Consider the following 20,085-nt stretch of genomic DNA (forward strand, 5'->3'; position numbering starts at 1 on the left):
CCATCCATTTTGGACCAACTTCTAACTTAAAAGAAATAAAAATTTGTGATTCACTATCTCCCTTATTAGATGCACGAACTTATCTCATTAACGGCCACTGTATGGAGAAACTACCATTTAATTCTACTTTCCACTTCTAAAATTTACAGATGCTGGAGCTTCCAAGTTCTTAATATCCCGCTAATGTGCCACTTCACGCCCCTATGTTTTCTTTGGTAAATTACTCTCGGTCCCCTTGAAAGATACCTAAATTACATGAATTATATCTCTATTTTGGAAAATTACACTCACTTCCCTTTCAAGCAAAATATGTGCTGAGAGTAAATATTTGACAAGTATGATTGGACACTTTTCATAATTGAGAAATTTGTAAAATCAATTAGTTAAAAAGTCGTCAATAAGAATGCAAAACATAACCATCAAACAATTGTCTAAAATCAGGCAACAAAAAGATTATGGACGACAATGAGGGAGAGACCTATATAAAAAGAGAAGTGCTGAGACTCTAACCAAGTTGAACAATTGAAATTACAGGCATCAATTAAACGATACCTAGATGTTATTAAAGAAACAAACCTGCAAAAAAATGGGAGAGTAGTGGTTTGAAGTCTGTGCATGAGAGGCGGATGACTGAGATGTGAATGATGACTGGCGCATGGGTGGTGAAGGGCAAGTTCCAGTAGAAGACTGTCTAGTCAACTCAAAAGGCATGCTGCCACTTCCAGAGACTGAGGGCGTTCCCATACGATCTGAAAATGGGTGACCAAATGCTAGCCAGTCTTTTTCAACAAGTGCCTGCATGAGGAAGAGACTTTGAAGAACAAAAGCACAACAGAAAGATCTAAGGTCATTGCTATAGTTTCCACATATGACACGCATGATGAAAAGTGATTTGTCCGAAGTTAAATGTAGAACTAGAATGAAACCAGAAACAAACTGCAAGAATGTGGAAGGACTGCTTCTTTAATATACCTCCCAAGGAATAGATGCATACCGGAGCTGTTTACCCCACAATCTTTTTCATCCTAGGTATTGGGGAAGCATCCAAAGTGCTTGTGTTTGGTACATTGGTAAGTCAGATGTTTGTAGTCATCCAAACCAAAAGGCAACAGTGATACGTTTGGATCGCATCTAGGTAAGCAACCCCCAACAGAAAAACCCACCCAGGGAGAGTGGGGATTCAATCCCAAAGTCCTTGCTGTACCAATTGTAAACCTAACATGGAATTTTAAATGCAGACGAAAGCAATAGGAAGAAAGAAGAAATATGACAGAACAGTGTCATTTCTTATTACTTTCTTGAGAAGGCCAATACATGACGTATTAGAACAGAAGGAGACGACAGTCTGTCTCATGACCCAAATTGATGCAATGGAAACAAGCAAAAAATTAGGAGGATAGTTACGATTAGAAGGATATATCACATGTTAAAACATAGTAAAAAAACATGGCAAAACGGAGGTACTATGATAAGAACTAACTTCCTTCACTAGTTTAGTCTTAGAAGAGGCATGGCAGCTCCGCTTCAGATGAAGACTTATCTAGGATTAGATATTGTAATATTTGTGTTTTATGTTTTATGTCTAAATGTGGACCCATGTTATGTGTCTTTTGTTAACCATTACAAATGTCTTGTCAGTTACCATATGTTATTATCAGTTTCATGCATCTAGGGCATGAAAGTTATTTTTAGTTACTGTGTCAGACTATAATATCATATTAAGCATTCTGCCAAGGACATGAATGAAGTACTATTCAGAAAACTTCGGGAAATCTCCTACTTCTAGAATTAGATTTTGATTCTAGAAGACTTCCATACCCACTTTCTCCTTCGTTCCCTCTTTCTACCCCTTATTCTAGCAAAAGGTATGGAGTCCTCTGAAAAGGGGTAGAGGAAAGCCAAACATAACACTCTATGAAACTATTAAGTGAGATCTTTCGATTAACAATCTACCCAAAAATTTGGCTGTTGATAAAGCCTAATGGTGTTGTACGATTCATGTAACCAATCCTATCTAGTGAAATAAGGGTATGTTGTTGTTGTTGTATCCTTTCTTTTTCTCTATCAAGTTTCAACCATACCATCGCATGTGACTTTTTGACAAATACCACAATATTATTATACTTGAGCGTCCTACAGCATGCCATGAATATACAAGAGAATTTAAGACACTGTTATACCAAATAGCTCCTTAATAGAATAGTAATAAAAGTCATTACCTGAAACCCTGTGAATGTGCGATAGTAGGGATCAAGTAACAAATCAGCAAGAGAAACCAATTGACTTGTTCTATCCCAGCCATCACTGATCAAAGCACAGACTTGGATTTTAAATACCAAATCAATTTGACTATGGACAGCAAACTGAAAAATACACAATTATATGCACCTGCAATGTACAAGAACAGAAGCCTTTTCCATATGAAGGCGAGCAGCAATCCAAGCAGCACCAGCTAAGACACTTTGAACGTGTAGTAGCCATCCACTGTCCCCAAGAGTAGATACTGAAGTAGACATACTACTTAGATTGCCTCCACCCCATGTTGACCCACCATGTCTCTATAAACCCCATAGAAACACATATAGTTGGTAAAACCCATACAAAAAAATCATCCAACCCATAATAAATACGATAATATTGCTAAAGTCCAATAGAATAGCATAAAAATGCCATTCACTGAAATTCTTGCCAAAACAAAGAGGTGTTAACTAAAATGTCCCATAACAAGTGAATGACAAGTTCTAATGCAGGAAATGACAAGATTCATGCTGCTCACTTGTCATTGGGACTTTTTGGTAATTGTGTTCTTTCTTTGGGACCTCAAAGTGGCTTCCCTTGAGCCCACAGAAAAACAGAGTTGGTAGAAAAACTGCTCAAAGATAATGTAGTGCATAACAAATAAGATGATCATCCTTGACATATGTAAAATAGCATTAAAAATGTCATTAATTCAGATTCTCGCCACAACATAGTTAAGCTAACATTTTCCCCATAAAATTGTAAGCAAGATGAATGTCACAAACATCAAGCGGAGAAGAACCATTATCTGGAACAAATTACCGGTTAGTAACATATTTTCAGCATGGAATTCTTCTCACAGCTATACAGTCAAATGGAGATAATTTAAGAATGACAACATCAATTGACATCGTTTCCAGGAGAGAGATTAAACTTTAGTCACATAAAAGGATGAATCGTGAAAGAAATCAGATAACATTTATGCATATGTCAGGGTCCAGAGTTATCCTTCTGATATCAACCATGACAACAGGTGTTTCAATTTCAATCCCGCAATGTGCAAACCCATTACTCCTTTGGAGGAATCCAGTGCAAAAACCTTTGTAATCAATGGCCTAGCCCTACTCAATATACCAAGGAAACAAATAACTAGACCTCTCTTAAGATTCTTAGACTAACCAAGAAAGATGACATTCCATCTGATGATGATTTGCCATGAGTGTCTAGGTATTCTCTTAGCCGAGCAAAGCTTTCTCTCATTGCATGGATGTTGTCTATACCAAAAAAAACTACCTGATGATATATCAGGAGACAGATGTTTAGAATATGTGGCTACATTTATGACTAAAAGAAATCATACGCGGACAGGTCAAGACTTCTACAGACCTCACACTGAAAGTAATTTGAAGATGATTCCGAACCACCTCCCATGGCCCCATTAGCTAATGCATTTTTCCTCGGTCTTGCATCAGCAATATAAAGCTTCCTAAAAGAAGAAAAAACAAGCAAGTTAATTGCCCATTAAGTTATTAAAAACATGACCACTGGAAAAAGCCTACTCTACTGTCAGTGATAAAGTAAACTTTTGGCACCGTACTACTATAAGATTCAACAGAAACATTGTTCATAATGATATTAATTAATACGGAAAGTAATTTACATCAGGAAGCCCTCACTAATTAACATCTAATGCAATATTTACCAAGTCTAGGTGAGTCATAGACGCATGTGATAGTTTTACTCATGTTGCTAGGAGTAACATGTTGATGGACATATTATGAAGGAAACTACAGTCTTACCTGCGCGAGCCATCATAAAGTTTGCCACATAATCCAGCGACGAGCTTTTCATCTGCATTGCTGCAGGTAAGTACACAAAAGCAAATCACTATTTATGAAGCAAAAAACCCATTATCAAACACTGAATTGTCATATGTGTCATTGGTACTATACATAATCCTTTAAAAAATAGTGACAGTCCGATCCCTCCAAACGTCCACCAAAAACCACAAAACCTTTCTCATTTGGCATTCACATGGTAGGTTTGATTAAATAGTCTGTAGTACCTCCTCATATTCATCATGAGGCCAACTAAAGGTTGGGATGAACGTGCAAGAACCGCTCCCGTATCTATAAGTTGTCACTTGCATTAAGGCAATAGTATTGAATTGAGATATCAAATGTAAAATAATTAGAAGAAACCAAAATCAAAATAAGAAGCACAAAATTCTCAATTAATGAAAATAGCAGAACCATGACTACACGTATACCTGGGTGGCACCATGAAACTACAGGAACCCGACATCTACCACGAAAGCTGGAAGCTTGTTGCACTTCATCATCACTAGCATCAAGATCATGTAAAGTTGTCGAACAAATGGTTCAGCAAAATAAATCTTGGAAAAAATAGAACATTTGTATATTAGTGATATACCTTATGGTCTTTGGTACAATCAAAGCGAAAGGATAACTCTGGCACACGTTGTAGTTAGAGTTCACTTTACTTATTCTCCACAAGTCATTTGACAAGGTAAAGGATCCACTTTCAATCATATTGCTTGAAGCACGGTAAAAGCGTTTTCCAAGAAGCCGGAAATACTCATCTAGTAGGCGCACCTTTGGGTTAGAGTTAGTAAACTTAGAAGGTCCACATATAAATGCATAAAGATCCCATAGTACAGCTGGCTTTGTACTTCTTAGTAAGGCATCAAATATGACACGCCTCTGTAAAATTTAATAACAAAAATTAAAACCTTCACATCAAGGAAGAACGTGACAGCATCCACTCGTAGTTCACAACACAATCTCAGCAACTAAAAACAATTTACCAATGTAAGATCATGTAACTATTTCTTGAGGAATCCTTTTATGTTAACCATAACAAGTAACCTTACCATAAGAGTTCAGTTAGACTATTAAGAAACGGAAATTATTGACTATTTGAGCAAAAATGCCACTCATGCATGATGGTTAGCTGTTTCATGCTTCAAAACTCAAAACAAATGTTTAGGGGATGTAACTCATTCAACTCATTTGAGGTCAGGAACTGGGGCTTTATAATGCTAGCATTTTGAAACACCATCCGTACTTTCAGAAGCATCTAAGATGGGCCAAGCGCGTGTTGCAGTGGCACATTTTGAGGCACAAAAAGCTAACCGTTTGGCTTGTGATGACAGAAGATGACATAGGTAATCCTATGGTTTAAAATTTGCATGCAGAGCCAAGCAGGGGAAAGCATAATTGTACTTCTACACGAAAAATATGCGCCATTTGTAGAGAATAAGGGCTACAAAGAATGCCTTCAGGATTTAAAAAAAAAAAGAAAAAGAATCTGTTATGAATGCCATGATTACTGTCCAGTAGAATTACCTGCTTTGTACGAGGCCTGAAACCAAAAACGATAATTCTCATATCTTTTCCTACACAGAAGAGAAAATATAAATAATCAGACAAAGCTAACAAAGAATAAAGCAAAACATTAAATAGAGAACAGAATATAATAGGAAGACGAATGGTAAGGATGTTGCAAGGATTTACAAAGTAGTGCATTATTTGCAGTATTATGGTAGCTTATACTAGAGATCAATGACCAGAGTTCTACATCAAAGATTTTAAGCCATGGAAGTTCTGGAGGATAAGTCAGTTTTTCTAGGTTTGTCCTGGGCCCCTACAAGATTAAGATTTTTTAAGGGTTATATCTGTTTCCATAGTAAAAAATTGGAAGGCTCTTTGGGCTGATGTATTGTTTCATTTTGTTTTTTTCCCAGTTTGTCATGTGCTTTTTACTTCTATCCTCCTCTAATCAATATTTTTTTTTTTTAATTATAAGCAACATTAAGATAACAAACCAAAACTGGCAGAAGTTCAGGGATAAATAACCACCTTTGTTCTGCATTATGAAGTGGCTCAGCAGATTTTGAATAAGCCGTTTGATTGAAGAAGCAGACAAGAAGGAGGAGGAGGAGGAGGAGGAGACTTAAACTAATTGGGAACTTAAGATGAGTGGTGGAAAAATAAACTATCCAATTATAAATACCCTAACAAATAATATTTCTTATTCAAACACCATTATAATAAAATTCCCTCCACTCATTGTCAAAGTTCTAACTCTGGGCATATTGTAAATCTCATTGATGTCAGCTTATTTTTAGCTGTTTAACGATCATGTAGATTATTTGTTGTTGGGAGAGAGAATTTCAAGGATTGCATTGAAAACATCATCTCTACACCAAGAACCATTCTCTTGACAAGGAAATAATCTCATAAAAGAATAAAATCTATAATAACTTGTCATTCATTGTTAGCCGCCACCACATTCGTCCATCAAACTAACTTTAACTGCAACAAAACGTAATCAGATTGGAAATAAATATGAATTTGTAGCATGCCATAACTTATAACACCCCCAAATTCCAATTAATTAAAAGATCATTCTTCCATTTTATCATTTTGATAAACCTACAAGCATTATATTGCGCCAATCTAATCCATAAACATCATGTAAGTTTATTTGCTTCAACACTTTAAAGCAGCAACTTCTTGATGGAATAATAATTCTCAGTTCTTGTTATGCATTGGGTCAGTACTAACTTCCACAGCAATTTCACATGGAATGTGATTTTCATCACAATGAAGAGGCCCAATTTGATGGTGTTGTGCATGCTTAGAAATCCTTTAGCATATTAGGTTTAAAGGAAATGCTCAAATTTTCAAGGACTCTCATAGGGTATAACTATATAATTTCTCAAGATCTCAGCCAATGCTTTTCTTATAATGTTACTATCTCCAACATACAAAGGGATTCATTGACTTTGTTGTATTTTTACCCTCTTCAGCAGTAGTCTTTCTCTATGCTCACTTGGAGGAGATTTTGCATAGTGGTCTCAATAATTCGAGAATGTAAAGGAAACTTTTATTTAGAGAAACTTATTTGAGATCATACCAATAACCTGGAGCAGTCTTTGTGGGGGTGTCTTGTCTAATTGACGATTGGCTGACTGCATCTTTACAGCCTACAGGTAAAGGACAGCGAAAAGCTTTAAATCAAGTAAAAGTAGAATGCAAACACGATAAAAGAGGAAAACAACATGGAATTCGATGCATAAATAGATCACCTGGTTGAAATTTGAAAAATACATCATAGATAATGATTAATAATATTACACAAATCAATATGGAAAAAAAAGATAATATGAACATCCATTCCCTGTGGCTCTGCTTATATGAACATACAAAACCAGTAGCAAAAATAATGTACTTAGCATATGTGAAATAGGCTAAAAAGGAAAGATGGTTATGCTTAATATAACTGAGCACATGCAGAATAAAGAAATCTACAGCATAAATTGTACATTTGATTTGAAAACTTACTATCTTGTTAAACTTCTCAATTGTTGCAAGTGCAATCGTTCCAAGGGCAATAATATTTCTAGTTCGATCACTCTAGAAAAAGTAAGAGCACATCAGAGGACATTACTCAGTAAAGTAAACATGCAGATGGAAAAAAAAAAAAAAATCTAGCACCTCAGACATGGATTACAAAAATATAAAAGCTAATATATTCAGCAACAAATGCTCAGAAACTGAATATTTTTATTTTATCAGGACTCATGCGCTTCAATAAAGGCGAATGCAATGATATTAACAGGAACACAATAAAAGTTAGTGTCAGAATCAGATCAGATCAGATCAGATCAAATCAAATCAAATCTCTTCTAGCCGTTAGAATCAGATCCCCAATTACCTGTTGTTTCTATTTTTAATCCCTAGAATCACGGTCCCATATCAATGGGATTTCTCTCCCTTAATTTTCATTTAATGTGATCAGAATTCCAAATATATTATGAGGAAATCTGATCCTATTTATGTACTGCTCTCCTATTGGAATCATCTATCAATTACATTCGAATTATTCACAATAGTTAGGAAAATAGAATCGAAAGTCAGAGATGAGTTGTAGAATTGTGTGACATAGTGACTAAATGACAGAGGAAAACACGCCAGAAAATAGAGCACAGGAGAATTCTGTCATAATGGGTTTGGCCCATGGGGAAGCAATCAGGGAACAGCATAATCATTATTAATGGTAGGTCAAACCATATCACTATGGTGTGTTAATCAGAATGAGTCGGTTGTAAAATACAAGGCTTATTTATGATGCATATAGATGTATATAAATACCTAGGCTACTGTGTATTGTTCAGAGTGGAAATTCAATTCATTTATAGTTAACAGGAGTTCTGCAATCATCCTTCATTGCAGCTTCATTTCTGAATCTCCACAGAGGTTCCTTCTTCTGTTTTCTTGCTAATAAAGGAAAAAAAAGTCTCAGGTACTAACATAATAGTCCTGTTTTCATATTTGTTCTTGGTCTTCGAAGCTTTTCATTCTCCCAAAATTACTAAGCAAGAATTTCAGACAAACATTATTATGTTTATCACCTTACTGGGGGGTGGGTGATTCTAAGTCACACCTCTAGGTCCTGTCCTAACATCATAATGCCTAATCAAAATCTAAATTTCAGATGACGAAATATTATCTGAAGGACTTACCAGAAAAACAAGACGAAAATTTGTGACCACCAATGTGCCTGCATCATCTGAATTAATAAGAACAACGCCATGTCCCTGAACATAAACATCATATGCAGATAATTTTCGTCTAGAATAGATTCACTTATAATAAATGTAAATTAAAACACTGGGACTTGAATTTCTAATGACGATAGATGTTAATAGTCCCTTGAGAAGTTCTAGATACAAGCTGAGATAAACCATCATATTAGCTGACTTATATTGACTTAGTATAATCCTTTGGCTGGATTTTTTAGGGTCAGAAAGTTAAAGTAATGAATAAGTATATAATTCAATCTATTTTTCAGTTGAGTCACCAATATTGAGGATGAGGTATTTGTTTAAAACATGCTAGTAACTAATTAATAATGATGGTCGAATGCATGTGTGCTTTGTCAGTCTCAAGAATTCTTTCAAAACTCGAGAGCACACTGGTTGCTGCAGTATCCCCATAACCCTACATCTAACTTATACAGAGAATGAGAAGAAATAACCAGAAGAGGAGAGATAAATAACAGGTAAGGGCAGAGGGGGTGAGATAGAAAAAGTAAACACTCGAGGACACAAACAGGACGCGTAGCCACAAAGGATGCAAGAAAGAATGAATGAAGTGAATGAGGCGTTGAAAGGCAGGGAGTGTGCAAACAGAAGTTAAAATGACTCCCAAAAGTGGCCCTTATTGTATTGACACATGGCGTGCACGTCACACCACTAGACACCCTTAACAGCCATGCTAATAAATTAGCAGCAGTGTTATCAAAATTGGATATAAACAAACAGTTCAACAGGAGAAAAAAAATGTTTCGGAATGTCCACACCAAGAAGTCATTTCGGGAATCCATAGCTTAGATAATCTCCAAAAATAGAAAGTCTTTCTCTTTTCTGGGGAGAGCAGCAAGAAGAAAACAAATGAATAATGAATATGCTTTCCCTACAGCAAAAGGGGGAAAAATGAGCAGGTTAGGCTCCAGCTGTTCGATGCTTCTTTTTTTCATTTTTTGGTTGTTGGTTCAAAAACACATAATTTTCCCAGGCTAAACATTTTCTTCCTGTATTCTAATGTTACATAGGTAGTTAGGATGGAATCTGACAATGGTGATGGTTTTCCTGAAATATGGATTTAATCTCAACAAATGTTACAATATATTATCGGTTGTTTGTTTAGAGTTGAAGTTGTATATGACATGTTTGGATTTGAATAAAAACTATAAAATGTTTTTTTTTTTTGCTTCCTCATATAATATTTTAATATACAGAATAAAAATATAATAATGTAATTATGACTTGTTTGACAAGATTCAACCATGATCAACCAAGGAATCTTGAACCAGAACTTCATGTCAATGACCAGCCAATTATAAAATTTATAATATTGCTAAGACATGAATTACAGGGGACGTTCGCTAAGCATTTGTTTACTTGGGTATATCTTCATCCTAATTCTTACAAGATAAGGGTTTTGAAAACTGCTTAAAAATATTTATCCACACACTAATAACTTGTGATTTCTTTGTCATTTTCTTCAAACTTGATATATTAGTCCATCTTGGTCGTACACTTGCACTGCTTTGTATGCATCCTGTCCAAGGAGCGCAAGCATTAGTACTTCAAGTTTGACTTGTTATGTGTCCAAGAGGAGACGGTTACTTGGGTAATTCAATCATGTTATTGAGTTTGTATGATTCATAATATGGTATGAGAGTATCCAAAGTCATCCTGCCACTCTTTTTACTACCCTTAAATTCCACATATTATGCAGATTCTGCTCGGTGATCACGTTACACAGAGCAAAGAAAGTAGTGCAACAAACAGCGAGCGAGCAGAAAAAGGAAAAAAGGTAATGCAATTGCGGCGTAAAGAGTAAAAGCACTGCATACCTGGGCTATGATGTTTTCTTCCTCCAGCAAGAAATCTAAATTGGCATGCGAAACGTTGCGTGAACCAGGCTGCAGATAAATTCACACACCAAAAAAAAAAAAAGGCAAACAAATGGATTGAGAACGTAGAGAAGAAACAGAAAGAAGTGAATTGAAAATTCAATTCAAATAGGAGGAAACCTGAAACTTGGTCCATTGGAGGGCATCCCATGTACCCGTGCCCTCCATCTTGGAGGAGTCAGAGGCGTCCCTGAGAGACGTTGATCGAGTGTTGCGTGGCTTCGGCGCGGCCATGACGGCGAAGAGGGAACCACCACCACCACTAGTTTGCAATGCGACACGGGGACACCGTCCTGGAGAAAGAGCGCGCGGCGAAGGCTCACCTGCCGTTCAAAGAAGGGGTCCTCTTTTCATGGGCTGCTTAGCCCCCCTGGTAGGCTGGTAGCAAATGTTGGCCAACATGGAGAGAAACATATCTTAAAATTTTTTAAGTTGTATAATTTTTTTCCCAAATATAGTTATTTTAGAAATCAAAATTAAATAATATATAAACATTACTTAGAATAAATTGTATTTTTTTAATTATAACAAGGGCAATTAGAGATGGCCTTTTTGTATTCATATAGAGTTACAAACATTATGTTTAAATGGCCATAACACCTTTCATTAAGATCAATAATGGTTGGGTTTTTAAATTAAAATCTCTCAATATATTGTTTTTAAAAGAATTTCTTTTTTTTTAAATGTATAAGAGAGTTTAATACTTTAATAAGTGTACTGTAAATATGAGAAATTAAACTTACCGAATCAACAAATGATTACCTCCGGTCCTAATCATAAGAGCTAGTTGATTTATTTAAGAAGATTAAAAAAATAAGTTAAGTTAAGTATTTGTAATAAATATATGCTTTCTTTTCTAAAATATTATTATTAATCAAATGTATTGGCTAGAACTATTATTATTAGAAAGACTTCAATAGAAAAAAAAATACATAAATATGATAAACAAAATGAATTGGGGTCTGATATTTAAGAACAAAACAAAATAAAGGACTAAAGTAGTATTAGATAAGGAATGTTATGGTGTTATAGGAACAAGAGAAATTCATTTCGATGGTAGAAAAGTAGGAGAGTCCATTTTATTTACAAATGAGAAAATATTTTAAAACTATTTTATTTAAGAGAACATTTTCCTTAAGCTTAGACTAATTTTTTTTAAAAAAAATCCGTGCATAAATAGATAAGAGTTCTTTTCGGCCCCAAAAAATAGTGTTTTTTTGGTTAAATAAGAATTTAAAAAACAAAGTGGAAATCCTGGAGAACTGTACACACGTGATATGTTGTATTTGCATGAGAAGATCAAAATATCTTCATAGGGGTTGCATGTACTTTTCTACCCTATCACTGTTTTCCTGTCCTCTCTCAACATTTTAGTTTTAAATTTTTAATCAATATAAATAATAAATTAATCAATATAGAATATTAAAATTGCAGCTTATTTTGAGATAAGTGCAAATTCAAAAGTTCATTCTAATTATTATATTTGATGTTATTGCACCAAATGGTATGGCTTAATTTTTTTTTTTTTAAATACCGGGACTACAAAATCTGATATATTTTACTTTGAAATTTTAAATATTTTTAGAAATATAGTCTCTTCATTATATATATATTTCATAAACTTATAACTAGAAGTGATATTTACAAATTCCAAATGATACAGTTCCTCTTTCTTTCTTTTTTTTGGGTGATATATAGCTCCTTTTTTTTTTTCTGATAGCGAGTTCCTTTTTTGGTAATAGCAGTTAGCAGACAACGCACAGTGCTTGTTTTGTTTTGTTTTAGTGTTATTGTCTTTTACTTAATTTGTCATCCTGCAGTTGGCCGAGATTTGTTAATTATTTATTCTTCTAGTTCTTAATATAAGATCTATTTAACTAATTTGATTAGATTAAAGAAGTTAAGTAAGTTAATTAATTATAAAAAACGTGACATGTTTTAGCTAAAACACTATAGTCATCTTTTTAACACCAATTCTCCTTCTTCTACTTGATTATGGTTGAAAGAGTATTCAAAGAGGTAATTTAGATAAAATTGATAAATATGAAATATTAGTCTTATATTTAGGACCAAAACCAATTTAACAATTAGGCTCTATATTAAGAACAGAAGGAGTATATAATATATTATATCTAACCAAGATCCCAATTGGAGTAATTGACTGTACTTTGAACAGAGTTAAAAACGATTTACACGTCATCCCTCGCCTAGAGAGTAAATTTTAAGCAAATGACACAGCTATATTTCTTCTTTCCTGTGTTCTAATCATAGAAAAATCATGACTTTTAGCTGAAAAGGAGAGGAGAGGAAATGGGCAAAGAAAATTTCACGTGGCATCTTCTTCCTTATTTGCTTCAAGGGTCACAACAAAACTATAAATTTTTAAGAGCATAGATTTATCACTATTTCTTTTTTTGAATAAACTCGCAAGTTTAAACATTATGACATCTTTTGTCATCACATTTGAGATAACTTACAATCATGTTCTGTGTAAGTTATAACAGAACTCCTTTATAATTCCTTTGTATACTTATCTGGTATTTCGTAAATCATGATTGAAAAACTACTTGTAAGTCATTTCAAACAGCCTTTGTATAAAGCAGGGAACAACATGGTTCATTGATTGATGAGATTATCCAAACAATGATTATGATGGTGACAAACTAGGAGTAAACGTGAGATTTATAGAGCACCATGTTTTATATAATGTACTAGGTACAAATATCGTGTCAAGCTTCCATGCTTGGCCAGCAATAAGATCATATAGAAAGTAACCATGATAGCTATACAATTAGGTAATATGCAGATGTTCCTAAATAAACACGCCCTAAACATGATGCAGCAACTCACCACTGAAACAGAAAGGCTGGGGTAATTTGAATATCTCAAGCTTCAAGCAAAGAGAAATTTATGGATACTTCCTTGTTCGGTTGCTCCTATATCTGATACGAAATCACCAACATGGGTACATTAAAATTTTCAATATATATATATATATATATATATCATATCCAAATATCTTGTAAATTTCAAATTACTTGAAAACTAAGTTATTACATACCACACATCCACCAAAAGATCAACTCCTCTTTGCAAGATGAGACCAGCTATACAAGTTTTGGCAGCTAGGAACTCGGCAAAGAAAAAGAATGATAAATGTCCATGAAACTCATCTCACCAGGAATTCATTCTGCTACTACAATTTCTATAGTAGGGGCATTACTCTCAGCTTCACCCAGCATTTTAACTTTTGATCTGCGAGTGTTGAGATTTAAGAAGCCACATTGTTGATGTTTGTCCAACGTGTTTCCCCATCGAACCGGAATTTTGTTGGAGACAGCAACGAGCTAAGTACATGCTTACCCTTTCAGATCAAGATACTCACGGAACATTCTGCTACTGGCACACTCCGCCAGAGCTTTTGTGTTAAGTTCCTGACCATATCTCCAGACATAATTCAGTCCAACAAGAAGCTCAGTTATTGTTGCTTCAGTCTTTTCTTGATTTGCGAAGTAAAGCGTTTGTACCAGCAGCACATTTGTCCGAGAAACAAAGCTCTGCTGCTCAAAACTTCTCTCAGACTGCCATCTAATCATGTTATGAGCAAGTGGAGCCAACCATTCCAATATTCTTGACATAGCTTCAGTCCATTCTTCTGCTAGAGCCGTATCATAGACTGATGACGCCATGGTCTTCGCATATGGCTTTAGCTTGTCCCTAAGGGCAGTTCTCACAGTTGTCGGTAACATATTGTACAGGTCTTCTCTTGCATCAGGGCCAATCAAGTGCGGAGTAGCTGCCAACTTCTCAATGACAATGATAACATTTGCATAGTGTAGTGCCAAAGCAGCAGCACCAAGTGTATCAAGCGGAGGATTTAACAGCTTGCCCTTAGAACTCAAGACTGATTGATCATAATGAACTGCTTTTCCACGACCAGCTAGGCTTGGATTAGCATCATAGACATTCTGCGTCCCCATTTGAACATCACTGGAGCTTAAGTAGCACTCGCTGACAGAGGAACTGTCTGCAGCCATTATACAGCCTTTGAAAGGCCCCACTTGAGTTAACCGACTGGCTCTTGTATGAGTTTTTTTGGCGTAGCCGGGAAACTTCCAAATCTTGCCAATTTTATTTTTTTGATTGACTGGGGCAGATCTCTGCAAATTCGTCCCCAAGGGACCAGAATAAAAATTGACACTTCTATTATTTCCTGAAATTGGGCCCGATTTTGTGGATGAGTCACCAAGAGGACCTGAATGAAAAATGCTGGTTTTATTTGTTTTTGACATTGGACCTGATTTAGCAGTAATACCCACAAGGGGTCCTGACGCAAATCTGGGAAGACTATTCTCAGACGGGTGGACTGAAGGTTGCTGCAACAATGCAGAAACAGATTGGCTATGGTAGATATAGTCGGAATTCAAGTTTCTTGAATCATTGGTTTCACTACCATCCACTATGTCTTGAATTCCAAACACATGGTTGATCCTACTAAAAATTGTGAATAAGGATCGAGCTAAAAGAAGTACAGTGTAATCATATGTCCTGTTCCACAGAGAAATATCCTGTAGGTTCTTCACCTCATGCCTCTTCCATGCAACCTTTTTCTGAAAGTCAATTAAATTTACACCATCTGACTCACCATTAGACTTGATTCTTCGAAGAGTTTGCTCAAAATCAGCAAGCACTTCCATCTCCTGATAAAGACTTGCATTAGTTGATATAAACTTCTCCATCTTCTTAACTTTCTTTTCCATCTTCTTCCAAGTGAGTTGCCAGCCGTATGGATCAACGCCTATGTTCATAAACTCATCAAAGGCACTCCCAAAACCTTTCAAACTTGGGTCGCTGCATTTCTTCCCAAGCCTAGCCACAGATTTAGCCACTTGTGACAAGGACTCAAGCATCTCTGCACTAATTAAACCTACAATAAAATTCTCATCATCTGAAACGAGCTTTTTTATGCCTACTGAATTTGAAATCTCTTCTCTCAGTTTGGCAACCCGCTTATCACTCAAACATTGCCACAAATTAACCAGCTTGGACATCAAGCTCGCCACTTCAAATGCTAATACTCCAATTGCCACCTTCTCATTATTAGCATGATGCTTCCGTGGTGTCTTCCACAGATTTCGAAACCATGACTCGGCAACCATCTCTTACCTTGGAAAGCACAAGAAATATGCTTTCTAAGATCAGTTTTCCATCAAAGCTCTGTTGTGCACAACAAATAAAAGACAAGTTAGACTAGTTACCAGATCAGTTTCAAAATAGTGAAAGGAAAATGCAAGTTTAGCATAGCATATCATCCAAAGTGGTATACTATCGCCAACAACAATATGCTCCACCGATCAAACATCTTCCAGTGTTCATGAACTACACACTGTGAAACCACAAGTACATTCAATAGCTAGACTTCACAAGAATTTAGAAAACGCAAGTCTTTCTTAGTGAAGCATATTGAAGCTTCAGTAGCTAGACATTCACAAGAGTTTAGTAAGCTGAAACTTCTTTTGTGGAGCATATTAAAGCCAGATCACCGAAGCTTAGATCAGCTACTTTGTCATCTTTTTATTTACACATTGAGTGACTACTCACTTCTATAATCTGAAACATGTTGTGAATCAATTAAATTTAATTAAAATTCTCTGGTTGATATGACTATGTTTTGATTTTGGGGTTTGTAAATAAATAGATATTTATAAATTATTCAGTTGAGGATATTGAATGATGCTATACTGCTCTGTAAATCCGTGATTTTGGCTTGAATTATTGTGTATCTAACTTTGAATTGAACATATATATTGTTCTTTTAAGTCTGCAGTGAAAAAAAGAAATTTAACTTAATCTGAGGTGCAAAACCAGACATTACAGTACGACTAAGTAATTTTCATGTCCCGTTCCTTTGGTACTTTGGCTGTCTGTCACTGCTTCTTCTTTTCTTTTTCTTTTGATAGACAGAAAGACTAAATTGAGAACCATATAGGCTAATATCGCTTTCTTTTCTGGTAAATATTGATAGTTGACATATACCGGACCTTAAAAATTCGCATCGCCTACATCCAAGCAAAATCTGAAGATTCCATATGTTATTTTCTGTTCTCTCGTTCACGGAAAAAAAAAATCCACAAAAACGACCAAAGAACAAAAAGTACAATTTTCCGGCAAAGGATTTCATGCCAAATTGTATGAGACAGTAAAGGAAAAATAAAACACCCAAATCTTACCAAAGAGGCAAGAAATCACTTGGCACAGATTCCAACACCTTTATTCTGTAGGTTGGAAAAACATAATAACCACTTGACTTCTTCTTTGGTAGTGAAAATCTACTAAACATCACTTCACCAGTTTGTTCTCTCATCTGGTAAAACATTATCAATTCGAAGTTCAAACTCAAATTCTAGCCCCTAAATAATTCGATTACATCAATGGTAAAGCAAACAAGACCAATCCAGTAGGATCAAAGAGGAATATAGCAACAACTATAATGGAAGAATAATAGACCGAGAAACTTACCGATCACCCCTTAGTTGAGAGCTTCAGTGGAAGACGGAACTCAGAGAGAGAGAGAGAGAGAGATGGGAAATGGGAAGAAGCTGGGAAGTTGCAGTGAGGAAATTGGCCACATGGAAGGAAGCAGAAAATGGTAGAAAGAGAAAGCGAGTGAAATAAAGGATATGTTTAATTATTGGTTATTTAAATTTTGACCCCTGCTCTTTCTATTATTTGAAATTCTTGATATTCAATTTTCCATATTGCATATTTAAACATTTTCTAAAATTTTCAACTATCCATAATTTATAAACTTACTAGACTATGGTATTTCTATGACATTTATATAGCACTCCTTCGGTCATTAATATAAGACTCATTTAACTAATTTGATTAGATTAAAAAAATTAGGTAAGTTAGTTAATTATAAGAAATGTGACACATTTTTCCTAAAATACCATAATCATCTTTATTAATGCCTCATCTCCCTCTTTTACTTGACTATAGTTGAAAGAGTATCTATAGGGATAATTTAGAAAAAATTAATAAATATGAGAAATTGGTTTTATATTTAGGATCAAAACCAATTTAATAATTGGATCCTATATTAAGGACAGGAGGAGTATGTTATTGTATAATATCTAGACAATTTAGATGCTTTTGACAGTAACTTTCTCTTCCTATGCAATTTTTTTATTAGATTATACTCCTCCGGTTCTTAATATAAGACTCATTTAACTAATTTGATTAGATTAAGGAAGTTAGATAAGTTGGTTAATTATAAGAAATGTAACACGCTTTTCCTAAAATACTATAATCATCTTTCTTAATACCCCATCTTCTTCTTCTACTTGATTATGGTTGAGGGAGTATCTATAGGGGTAATTTAGAAAAAATTGATAAATATAAGAAATGAGTCTTATATTTGGAATCAAAACTAACTCAACAAATAGGTTCTATATTAAGTACAGGAGGAGTACTATTATTACGCATTTTAAGTTAAGAAAAACAATGAATGTATTGTAAAATGTGGGTGGAGATGTGAGATTCAAACTCTTACATTGTTAGCCAAAAAAAAAATATGATCACTTAATCACAAAAAAACTAAGCCTTCTATCCATATATACCAATGGTATTATTTATAATAATCCAAATCTTGAAATATGTACATGGGCATATTATGTATGCCATTTTATGAATTAAATGATTGGTTCATAATATATTAATAAGTTTTCCATGTTAATGATATTAATCCATGATCCACAATGTAAAGTTTTAAATCTTTATTTGAAATAAGAATATTTTAGTTAATAACGGAGACTAGGGCTTGTTTGGATTGACTTATAAGTAGCTTTTCAAACGTGATTTACGGAATACGAGATAAGTATGTGAGGAGAGTTTTGTCTCGGCTTACGTGAACTTGCTTAAAAGCCCGTTTTGAACGGAGCTCCAAACAAGCCCTAGTTCTCCTATGTAACAAATGATATAGAAAATATTACTTTCTATTAAGCTTGTTACATCCCAAAGCTTTTATTTTTTTGCTATATGCTACGTTTACTTCTTAATATAAAACTCAGTTAACTAATTTAAAAAATTAAAAAATTATTAAATTATTTTAAAATATTTATATTTATTATTTTTTTCAAACTAATTTTTCTCACTTACAAATTGATATATAATCTAATGATATACATAAATATTTTATCGAGATCGTGTAACATTAATTAATTTAGTAACTTTTCTAATCGTATCTAATTGGGGAATTGGGTTTTATATTAAAAAACGTTTTTTCCCCCCTAAATCAACTTCAATTGTGTAATCTATCATTTCAATTGTAATACTTTGTTTTAAAGTCATACAATAATTACCAAATAACAATTCAATGTGGATAAAAATAAATTTATTTTTATACCAATTATTTTGTAATTTCAAATATCAATTATTTGCTTAATTTAATTATATGTTAATTTGACTAATAGCTAATCAAATAAAAATTGGTATGTATGTTTGACTTATATGCTTTTTAAAAGGAAAAATAAAAATGCATCTTTTAACATTTTAAAGTGTTTAATATCCAAGTTAATGGTCCAAAAAAATCTAAGTTAAACTCATCAAATTATAATTATAATAAATTCAAGAATTTTTTTCTTGCCAAAAAAATTCAAGTATTCTATTAATGTCGTATTTAATGAAACAATCATAAGTAAGGATTAAATTGTGAAAAGAGATAAAACGGAGGAACATAGTGGAAATAAGAATAAAATGAAGGACTTAATATGACCGCACAAAGAAAAAAGACAGTTCCGTCACGATCATTAATGGCAGCCACGCGGAAATATGTGCGTTTACTAATATAGCCCCACTTTCACTCCACAGACCTTAGTTCACACCACACAGCTGGTTGTTGTGACCCTCCCTCGCTTCGAGACAACATTATAATTTAAATTTTAAATTTTAAATTCAACCCCCGCATATTTATTCCGAAGACATCAAAAAACTAATTAAAACTATATATGTAAATTATTTTTCATTTTAATCGGAATATCTAATTATATATAAATCAAAATTGATAAAATGCTGGGGGATTAATGAAAAGATAGAACTTTTTTTCATTTTTATGTTGGATCTAATTTACTACCGATGTTTAATATAAGATCTAATTTGAAATTAAATTTGATTCTAAATATAAAATATTAATTTTTTTAAAAAAATTTTATAATATTTTTAAAAAATATTTCTATTGATTGTAAAGGTTTCCACCAAAAAAAATAGTTTTAATGCATATGATTAAATAAGTTAGTTAAGAGAAACAAACATATATTTGTTACAATTAACTACTACCTC

At 34.1% G+C, this 20,085-nt stretch overlaps 2 protein-coding genes across 4 annotated transcripts; both read right to left on the minus strand.

Annotated features, from left to right (window-relative positions):
- Positions 1-576: 576 nt before the first annotated feature.
- Positions 577-11,104, minus strand: LOC114749114 (phosphatidylinositol-3-phosphatase myotubularin-1; the record flags this gene model as incomplete). The annotated part of the gene is made up of 15 exons (XM_028937592.1): positions 10,867-11,104; positions 10,687-10,755; positions 8,789-8,863; positions 7,608-7,679; positions 7,180-7,249; positions 5,607-5,656; positions 4,672-4,961; positions 4,508-4,581; positions 4,304-4,367; positions 4,038-4,097; positions 3,625-3,724; positions 3,418-3,531; positions 2,389-2,558; positions 2,220-2,304; positions 577-795 (listed from the first exon to the last, which is right to left on the minus strand). Coding segments are annotated over exons 1-15 (1,626 nt in total), but the record flags the coding sequence as incomplete, so codon positions are not given.
- A 2,237-nt stretch (positions 11,105-13,341) lies between these two features.
- Positions 13,342-17,387, minus strand: LOC114749121 (uncharacterized). 3 transcript variants are annotated; one of them, XR_003740527.1, is made up of 4 exons: positions 17,266-17,387; positions 16,977-17,110; positions 13,808-15,963; positions 13,342-13,688 (listed from the first exon to the last, which is right to left on the minus strand). XR_003740527.1 is itself a non-coding variant. In XM_028937600.1 (3 exons), exon 3 carries the CDS (start codon positions 15,903-15,905, stop codon positions 14,106-14,108), a length of 1,800 nt encoding a protein of 599 aa, XP_028793433.1. In that variant the 5' UTR covers positions 15,906-15,963; positions 16,977-17,110; positions 17,266-17,387; the 3' UTR covers positions 13,342-14,105. The 3 variants fall into 3 exon arrangements, 2 of the variants coding, with proteins under 2 accessions (XP_028793433.1, XP_028793434.1); XM_028937600.1 differs by having other exon boundaries at positions 13,342-15,963; XM_028937601.1 differs by lacking the exon at positions 16,977-17,110 and having other exon boundaries at positions 13,342-15,963; positions 17,266-17,376.
- Positions 17,388-20,085: the final 2,698 nt, after the last annotated feature.

This window comes from Neltuma alba, unplaced genomic scaffold (genome assembly GCF_004799145.2).
Source record: "Neltuma alba isolate B1F8T4 unplaced genomic scaffold, ASM479914v2 tig00005951_pilon, whole genome shotgun sequence".
NCBI lineage: Eukaryota > Viridiplantae > Streptophyta > Magnoliopsida > Fabales > Fabaceae > Neltuma > Neltuma alba.